Consider the following 11,360-nt stretch of genomic DNA (forward strand, 5'->3'; position numbering starts at 1 on the left):
TTAATATGATTTTACTCTTTGCAGGCTGTCAGGCAGTTTAGTCACAGAGGAAGGCTGTGCTTCTCTGGTCTCAGCTCTGAAGTCAAACCCCTCACACCTGAGAGAGTTGGCTCTGAGTAACAATGACCTGAAGGATTCAGGAGTGAAGCTGCTCTCTGCTGGACTGCGGAATCCCCACTGTAAACTGGAGACTCTGAGGTCAGTATTCCTGTAGTTGGTCAACAAGTGATACTGTCACGATCGTCTAGAACAGAGGAGGACCAAGGCGCAGCGTTGCAGGCAAACATACTCTTTAATTAGAGACACGATCAAACACAACAAACGATACGTGACAGTTCACGGTCTAACATAAACAGACTAGAAACAAGAACCCACAAACACACAGGGAAAACAGACAATTTAAATATGGCTCCCAATCAGAGACAACCAACGACAGCTGACACTCGTTGCCTCTGATTGGGAGTCACTCTAGCCAACATAGAAATAACCACAACAGAATGAACACACCCTGGCTCAACATATAGAGTCCCAGAGCCAGGGTGTGACAGATACCTGTTCACCAGATCCACATGTGTTTACCAGGCACACATAGTCCACACCATATGTGTTTGGACAGTGAAGCGTACAGTTTTAAATTTGGTGCTATGCTCCAGCATTTTGGATTTGAAATAGAATGTTTCATGTTAGGCAACAGTACATAATGTCACCTTTTATTTAAAGGTATTCATATATATTTTACAGTTTAGAAATGAAAGCACTTAATGTATCTAGTTCTCCCATTTGAAAAAGTCTTTTTTATTTGGACAAATTAATTTAGTCCAAAGTTTAGTGTTTGGTCCAATATTCGTTGCCTGCAGTGATTACATCAAGCTTGTGATTCTACAAACTTGTTGAATGCATTTGCAGTTTGTCTTGGTTGTGTTTTGGATTATGTTTTTCCCAATAGAAACTGAATGGTGAATAATGTCCTGTCATTTTGGAGTCACTTCACTTGTATTGTCAGTAAGAATAGAAGATGTTTCTGAACACTTCTACATTCATGTGGATGCTACCATGATTATGAATAATCATGAATGAATCGTGAATGATGATGAATGAGAAAGTTACAGAGGAACAAGGATCATACCCCCTCTGTTATTGGTAATGGTGAGAGGTTAGCATGTTTTGTTTTAGCCTCGGTAACTTTATCACTCATTATTATTCATGATTCATTCATGATTTTTCTTAATCATGGCATCATCAGGATTAATTTAGTATTGTTTAGAAACATGTAATCTACTCACTTAGACAGAAAATTACTCCAGTCATCATCCACCATTCAGTTACTATCGGGCAAAACATAACCCAAAACAAACTACAAATGCAACCAACGAGTTTACAACCAAATACTCAACTTTTGACTACATTGATGCACTATAAGTCAAATGGTCAGAATACGTTTGACTTCGTCAAATGGGGGGACTAGATACATAAAGTGCTTTCATTTCTAAATGTTGAAACAGAGATGTATGAAAATACCCTCAAATAAAAGGTGACATTATATACTGTCACATCATATGAAACATTTGATCTCAAATCCAAAATGCTGGAGTATAGAGCCACATTTTAAAATGTTATTTTCACTGTCAAAATAGATATGGTGTGGACTGTATACTCAATACAATCTAAATCTGATACCTCACTGTCTGTCTTTTGACTGATACTGCTTTTTAAACTGGTCTGGTCAGTCTACTCAAATATTTGTAATATGCATTTTTCTATCTACAAGCAATACTTTGATAATTTGTCATTTCCAATAATTAAACATTCATTTATGAATAGATATGGCAGGTTTCAGGACGCTGATATATCTGAATATGTTGGAAAAAATATACTGCCACTATTTTGACCACCAAAGAATAGCAGTGTGGTTTTAATATGATTTGACTCTTTGCAGGCTGTCAGGCTGTCTAGTCACAGAGGAAGGCTGTGCTTCTCTGGTCTCAGCTCTGAAGTCAAACCCCTCACACCTGAGAGAGCTGGATCTGAGTAACAATGACCTGAATGATTCAGGAGTGAAGCTGCTCTCTGCTGGACAGGGGAATCCCCACTGTAAACTGGAGACTCTGAGGTCAGTATTCCTGTAGTTGGTTAACAAGTGATTACTGTTCACCAGATCCACATGTGTTTACCAGGCACACAGAGTCCACACCATATGTGTTTGGACAGTGAAGCTTACAGTTTTAAATTTGGTGCTATGCTCCAGCATTTTGGATTTGAGATGGAATGTTTCATATGAGGTGACAGTATATAATGTCACCTTTTATTTTAGGGTATTTTAATACATATCTGTGTTACCGTTTAGAAATGAAAGCACTTTATATATCTAGTTCTCCCATTTGAAAAAGTCGTAATAATTTGGACATATTCACTTATATCGCCGGAGAAGATGGCTGCCATTTTATAGCCCTCTAACCAATTGTACTATTATGTGCGTTTTTCCGCTTTATTTGAAATGTATTTTGTACATAATGTTTCTGCCATCGTCTCTTATAACCAAAAAGAGCTTCTGGATATCAGGACAGCGATTACTCACCTCATATTGGACGAAGATTTTTTCTTCAACGAGGCGGCCGCGAAGGATATCATACAGACACCCGACAAGGCCCAAATCCCCGTCATTCGCATGAGAAAGAGACGGAGATATCGTGGACGTAGGTCGGGGCGCCTTGTAAGGATCCGACGGCGAGCGAGTAAACTGCCGCTCCCATCAATCCTATTAGCCAATGTTCAATCATTAGAGAACAAATTGGAAGACCTAAGATTACGGTTATCCTACCAACGGGACATTAAATACTGTAATATCTTATGTTTCATCAGGATTAATTTAGTAGTGTTGAGAAACATGTTATCTACTCACTTAGACAGAAGATTAATCCAGTCATCATCCACCATTCAGTTACTATCGGGCAAAACATAACCCAAAACACAACCAAAACAAACTGCAAATGCAACCAATGAGTTTGGGACCAAATACTAAACTTTTGTCTACTTTAATACACTATAAGTGAATTGGTCAGAATACTTATGACTTCGTGAAATGGGGGACTAGATACATAAAGTGCTTTCATTTCTAAATGTTGAAACAGATATGTATGAAAATACCCTCAAATAAAAGGTGACATTATATACTGTCACCTCATATAAAACATCTGATCTCAAATCCAAAATGTTGGAGTACAGATCCACATTTAAAATGTTAACTTCACTGTCAAACTAGATATGGTGTGGACTGTATACTCAATACAATCTAAATCTGATACCTCACTGTCTGTCTTTTGACTGATACTGCTTTTTAAACTGCTCTGGTCAGTCTACTCAAATATTTGTACTATATATTTTTATATCTACAAGCAATACCTTGATAATTTGTCATTTCTAATAATGATACATTAATTTATGAATAGATATGGAAGGGTTCAGGACACTGATATATCTGAAAATGTTGAAAAAATATACTGCCACTATTTTCACCACCAAAGAATAGCAGTGTGGTTTTAATATGATTTGACTCTTTGCAGGCTGTCAGGCTGTCTAGTCACAGAGGAAGGCTGTGCTTCTCTGGTCTCAGCTCTGAAGTCAAACCCCTCACACCTGAGAGAGCTGGATCTGAGCTACAATCACCCAGGAGACTCAGGAGTCAGACTGCTCTCTGCTGGACTGGAGGATCCACACTGCAGACTGGAGAAACTCAAGTATGTAGAGGGTTTATGTCAATGGTCATATCAGACATGTTGGAGTTATCAGGCTAGTTAAGACAAACATTCTGACCACCACTTGGACTAAGTTATATAAAGACTGTGTGTGTGTCCAGTGTGTGTGTGTCCTGTTTGTGTGTGTGTCCAGTATGTGTGTGTTTGTCCAGTGTGTGTGTGTTAGTGTGTGTGTGTCCTGTGTGTGTGGGTCCAGTGTGTGTGTGTCCAGTATGTGTGTGTTTGTCCAGTGTGTGTGTGTGTCCTGTGTGTGTGGGTCCAGTGTGTGTGTGTGTCCTGTGTGTGTGGGTCTAGTGTGTGTGTGTGTGTGTGTGTGTGTGTGTGTGTGTGTGTGGTCAGTGTGAGTGTGTGTCCAGTATTCAATATGGTGTTCAATATTAGTACACACACTGGACAAACACACACACACTGGACACATACACACACTGGACACACACACACACACACACACAGTAAACACACACACACGCTGGACACACACACACACACTGGAAACACACACACATAGGCCGCACACACACACACACACACACACACACAAAGGACACACACACACGCTGGACACACACACACACACTGGAAACACACACACTGGACACACACATTCACACACTCTGGACACACACACTGGACACACACACAAACAGGACACACACACACTGGACACACACACACACACACACACTGGCACACACACACACACACACACACACACACACACACTGGACACACACACACACACACACACACACACACACACACACACTGGAAAAAACACACACACACACGCACAATGGACACACACACACACACACTGGACATACATACACACTGGACACACACACTCAGGCGCACACACACTTGACACACACACACACACACACACTGGACTAACACACACACACACACACACACTCACACTGGACACACACACACACACACACTGGACACTCACACATACACTGGACACACACACACACACCATCACACACACACGCTGGACACACAAACACACAATGGACAAACACACACACAGGACGCACACACACACACACACTCACACACTGGACACACACATACACACAATCTCACGCTGGACACACACACACACACACACAAACACACACACTGGACACACGCACACACACACACTTGACACACACACTGGAAACACACACACACTGGATAAACACACACACAATGGACACACACTTGACACACACACTGGAAACACACACACACTAGACAAACACATACCACACACACACGGTGAGCATATAAGTTTGTCTGTGTGTGTGTCAAGTGTGTTTTTGTGTGTGTGTCCAGTGTGTGTGTGTGTGTGTGTGTGTGTGTGTGTGTGTGTGAGTTCAGGTGTATCCCTCAATGACTGTCTGTTCTTCTGCTTACCGCTACAGTGTGGAACATGGTGGAGAGAACACAATGAAACCTAGACTTAGAAAATGTGAGTGTTGACTGCTGTGAAGAATATGACTAATAATAAGTCTTAATTCAAGTGAAGTCAAAGTCAAAGACCACCATCATTACTTACTTGGTCATATTAAATATCAGCTGTAGTTCTACAGAAGCACAAATCAGGGACACCAAAGTTTACAAAGACTTGCTTTGACAATGTGTGTGTCTGTGTGTGTGTGTGGCGTGTTCCTGTTACATTAGAAATGTGTGTGTGTGTGTGTTCAGGATGTGTGTGTGTGTGTGTGTGTGTGTGTGTGTGTGTGTGTGTGTGTGTGTGTGTAATTAATGGGAATAAGTGTGTTTTATATTACCATACAGTATAACATATGATCATTCAACAAGTCTCAAGTTACCTTAACTTCTCCTTTTGATACATCTACATTAAATGAATTAGTGAAAAGTGAGTTAACATTCTAATGTGAATGATGATGATTTCTAATATTGTGTCTGGTTTCATCCATCAGATGTCTGTGATCTCACACTGGACCTAAACACAGTAAACAGATTCCTCTCTCTGTCTGAGGAGAACAGAAAGGTGACACGTAGGAGAGAGGAGCAGCCGTATCCTGATCACCCAGAGAGATTTGAGGTCTGTAGACAGGTGCTGTGTAGAGAGGGTCTGACTGGGCGCTGTTACTGGGAGGTAGAGTGGAGCGGGAGAGAGGCTGGTATAGGAGTGGCATATAAAGGAATCAGCAGGAGAGGAAGGGGTAGTGACTGTGGGATTGGATGTAATGACAAGTCCTGGAGTCTGACCTGCTCTGACAACAGTTACTCTGCCTGGCACAATAATAAGTCCACTACCATAGACGTCCCCCCCTCCAGCTCCCACAGAGTAGGAGTGTATCTGGACTGGCCAGCCGGCACTCTGTCCTTCTACAGAGTCTCCTCTGACACACTGACCCACCTGAACACATTCCACTCCACATTCACTGAGTCCCTCTATCCAGGGTTTTGGGTTCATGATGTTGACTCCTCAGTGTCCCTGTAAATAATAACCATGGTAACACTGACACACACACACACACTGGACACACAAACACTGGATACACACACACTGGACACACACACACACACACACACTGGAAACACACACATACACACACACACTGGACACACAAACACACTGGACACACACACACTAGAAACACACACACACACTGGACACACACACACACTGGACACACACACACAGACACTGATCACACACACACACACACTGGACACACACACACACACTGGACACACACACACTGGAAACACACACACACACACACACGCACACACACACTGGAAACACACACAAACACTGAACACACACACACACACACACACACACTGGACACACACACACACACTGGACACACACTCAGTGGACACACACACACATACACACACACACACACTGGGCACACACACTGGAAACACACACACACTTAACACACACACTGGACACACACACACTGGACACACAAGCACACACACACTGGACATACACAAACTGGAAACACACACACACACACACTCACACACACACTGGACACACACACACACACACACACACTGGACACACACACACACACACACACACTGAACACACACACACAAACACACACATCCTGAACCCACAAACACTGAACACACACACACACACACACACACACACACTGAACACACAGACACACACTGAACACACAGACACACATTGAACAAACACACACACACACACACACACACACACACACACACACACACACACACACACACACACACACACTGAACACAAACACACTGAACACATATGCACACACACACACACACACACACACACACACACACACACACACACACACACACACACACACACACAGGACACACACACTGGACACACACACACTGAACACACACACACACACACTGAATACACACACACACACACTGAACACACACTGGACACACACACACTGGACACACACACACACACACACACACACACTGGACACACATACACACACACTGGACACACATACACACACACTGGATACGCACACACACACTGGACACACACAAACACTGGACACACACACTGGACACACACACACACACACACACACACACACACTGGACACACACAAACACACTGGACACACACACACACATACACACACACACACACACACACACATTAGACACATTTCCATTTGTTGGATTTTGATGAAAGGAAATCCCATATAGCCTACTGGACAGGACATTGATATGGCATCTTCTGTTTGGGTGTCTCAGGTCAGGTCTGAGCCATGATCAGAATGTGTCTCTGTGTCTATTTCCAGCCCTGCCATTTCTACCTGTCCTGATCTAGTGTTTCACCCCTGACCTCCTCACACCGTCTCACTGTCCATGTCTGCTTTTAGCTTTCACCTTGAATATTTAGGTTGTGCTGCAGAGCATCATGGGGGTTTGTTTGTGTTGAGATGATCACGTTCCAGATAAATGGTTGAACTGATTCCTCTCTCCTGTCTCATCATTATTGAATTGTTATACAGACGTGGTTATAAAACCCACGAGACATAACAAAAGATTGGTGATGAGTAAGTCTGAATCTACAGGAACAATTCTGTCTGGAAGAAGTGGGTTTTTACAACTGTTTAAAACTGTTATTTTCTGTGGTACAGAATAGGCTAATGTTAGCACAGTGTATTGCTAGCAGAGGCAAGTGCATAGTCAAGCTAGCTAAGAAAGAGCGTTAACCAGTGGTGTAAAGTACTTAAGTAAAAATACTTTAAAGTACTACTTAAGTTGTTTTTTTTGGGTATCTGTACTTTACTTTACTATTCATATTTTTGACTACTTTTACTTTTACTTCACTACATTCCTAAAGAAAATAATGTACTTTTTACTCCATACATTTTCCCTGACACCCAAAAGTACTCGTTACATTTTGAATGCTTAGCAGGACAGAAAATGGTCCAATTCACATACTTATCAAGAGAACATCCCTACTGCCTCTGATCTGGCAGACTCACTAAACACAAATGCTTTGTTTGTAAATTGTCTGAGTGTTGGAGTGTGCCTCTGGCTGAATTTACATTTTAAAAACAAGAAAATCGTCTGGTTTGCTTTATGTAAGGAATTTGAAATGATTTATACTTGTACTTTTACTTTTGATACTTAAGTATATTTTAGCAATTACATTTACTTTTGATACTTAAGTATATTTAAAAACAAATTCTTTTAGACTTTTACTCAAGTAGTATTTTACTGGGTGACTTTCACTTTTAGTTGAGTCATTTTCTATTAAGGTATCTTTACTTTTACTCAAGTATGACAATTGGGTACTTTTTCCACCACTGGAGTTAACATCATCACGGCAGAAAAGGACTCGAGACGGACATCGGAGTGGGAAAACAACGTGATTAAAAAGGAGGAATATACAGTGATTAAAGGATAGGACATTTATTCAGCTGTGAAGACAAACCTTTTATTTAAAACTGCTAAATTAGCGAACTTAGGAGGAAACATCAGTGAGTGAAGTGAATGAAGATCACGTGACTGAGGAAAATATTGCTTTGGTTGAGGACAATATTGAAGTGAGTGACAATCAGGAGCTTATTGAGAAACAAACAATTATTGGAATTGTTGGAAACATTGGACAGTTTGATGAAAGTATTGAGCAGTGGAGCTCATATACAGAACGGTTTGAATATTTTGTTCTTGTAAATGACATGGATGAGGACAACATTGTGCCTACATGTTTTAGTGTAATGGGGCCAAAGACATTTAATTTACTAGGCAGCCTGCTACAGCCAGACAGAACAGGTAATAAGACGTATGGGGATATTGTGGAGATACTTAAAGGACATTTTTCACCAGAACCACTAGTTAATGCTGAAAGGTTCAGGTTCCACAGGAGACATCAGGAAGAAGGAGAATCAGTAACAATGTTTGCTGCTGCATTAAAGAAACTTCCAGAACACTGAGTTTAATGCTGTTCTAAATGACATCATTAGAGACAGACTAGTATGTGGGCTACGGAGTGAAGCTACACAAAAGAGACTGTTGACTGAAAGTTATACTTATATTAACATACATTATAAACATTCATAATTCAATTATGACTTTCCTCATCCTGAAAATAAATACAGATCATTATCTCAATGCATTCTCAATACTATCACTTTAGCAGTGTATATACCTACTATCATCTCCAGATCATCAGTTTCCTCGTAGCCATCTGTAGCATCGATTGACATGATACCTGTTCAATCTCCCCTCTATCCATACCTCCGTTGGTGTAGACTGGGTGATGATGCATGAACCTTCTTCCTTCACTAGTTCTCTGATCATGCAGAGTCCTTCTCCATTTATCACCGTCTCTCTGTGGAGTGTATCATTCTATCAGCGTACCAATAGTCTCTGCTGCAAAAACACACAGACAAAACAAAACAATGCTCCGCCGAAGCGGTGCCACCTTCCTCCTTTGCGTTAGAAAAGTCCTCCAATGGTACATATAGATCTAGGAATCTCTCTCTCTTACTTGGCCCTCCATCAGGGTAGCCATCAACCCCTATTACTAACCTTCCCACTTGGGTGTTGTCCATCAATGACTTCATTAATCCTTTACCACCACATAGTCTCCAAGTCGCAGAAAATGTCCAGATTCTCCTGGTAGGTCTGGCAGACAAACCTTCACCTTTTCTAAAGTAAGTCTGCATAACATTGTTAGTTGAGACACAGCATGCTACTTCATCCTGTCTTCTAATCAGTCCTGATAAGCCTTTTATATTAGGAAGTACACATTCTCAGTTTGTTACCTGTATAAAAGACACCTGTCCACAGAAGCATTCAAATCAATCAGATTCCAAACTCTCCACCATGGCCAAGACCAAAGAGCTCTCCAAGGATGTCAGGGACAAGATTGTAGACCTACACAAGGCTGGAATGGGCTACAAGACCATCGCCAAGCAGCTTGGTGAGAAGGTAACAACAGTTGGTGCGATTATTCGCAAATGGAAGAAACACAAAAGAACTGTCAATCACAAAATCTGCAGGGGATCAAATACTTTTTTTCCCTCACTGTATGTGTGTATGTATGTGTGTATGTATGTGTGTATATATGTATATATATGTATATATATATATATATATATATATATATATATATATATATATGTATATATATATATATATATATATATATATGTGTGTGTATATGTATGTGTATGTGTATTATCTCCCGAGTGGCGCAGTGGTCTACTAGAGATCATGGTTCAAATCCAGGCTCTGTCGTAGCCGGCCGCGACCGGGAGACCCATGGGGCGGCTCACAATTTGCCCAGCGTCGTCCAGGGTAGGGGAGGGAATGGCCGGCAGGGATGTAGCTCAGTTGGTAGAGCATGGCGTTTGCAACGCCAGGGTTGTGGGTTCGATTCCCACGGGGGGCCAGTATGGAGAAAAAAATAAAATAATGTATGCACTCACTCACTCTGGATAAGAGCGTCTGCTAAATGACGTAAATGTAAATATGTGTGTGTGTGTATATATATAAAAAACATGGGGGACTGGAAGTGATGCAGACAATTACATTGATGGAAGTTACAATCTATCTGCAATATTAAGCTGATCTACCCCCTTAAAAAAAACAAATAAATAAAATAATAATATTAATTACCTGAAAATTGTATGTCATCCAATCTTAAAATGTCTGCAAAAAACAAATATTGAAATACTGTTAAATATTTAAAAAAACATTGTTATACATTGAGTGAATTGTTATCCATTGAGAGAGGGATATAGAATAGTATACTATCGTGATAGGTAATTTTTTTCTACAACTGTGATGTAACTGAACATCCACTAGGTGGAGCCAGTGGTCCACTCTTGATTAGACACTTCACATAAAATAGAAATTTGTTTGGTAAAAACAGTAGGATAAATACATATGTAGGTATATATATATATATATATATATATATATATATATATATATATATATATATATATAATATAATACTAACATTCTAGATACACACACACACACACACACATATTCAATTGACTAGTAATTTTTCTACAACTGTGATGTAACTGTACATCCACTAGGTGGAGCCAGTGGTCCACTCTTGAGTAGAGACTTGGT

The 11,360-nt window shown here is 40.7% G+C and overlaps 1 protein-coding gene across 1 annotated transcript in view; it reads left to right on the forward strand.

The window, feature by feature from the left end:
* Positions 1–9,196, forward strand: part of LOC311124995 (uncharacterized protein) — a 30,835-nt gene extending 21,639 nt beyond the window's left edge. Inside the window, exons 6-10 of the mRNA XM_084199083.1 lie at positions 25–198; positions 1,937–2,110; positions 3,561–3,734; positions 5,168–5,214; positions 5,690–9,196. Coding sequence (XP_084055209.1) covers positions 25–198; positions 1,937–2,110; positions 3,561–3,734; positions 5,168–5,214; positions 5,690–6,216 — 1,096 coding nt within the window. The 3' untranslated portion in view covers positions 6,217–9,196. The remainder of the gene's footprint in view (positions 1–24; positions 199–1,936; positions 2,111–3,560; positions 3,735–5,167; positions 5,215–5,689) is intronic.
* Positions 9,197–11,360: the final 2,164 nt, after the last annotated feature.

The sequence above is a fragment of the Coregonus lavaretus genome (assembly GCF_964263955.1).
Source record: "Coregonus lavaretus genome assembly, contig: HAP1_SCAFFOLD_790, whole genome shotgun sequence".
In the NCBI taxonomy this organism is placed as follows: Eukaryota; Metazoa; Chordata; class Actinopteri; order Salmoniformes; family Salmonidae; genus Coregonus; species Coregonus lavaretus.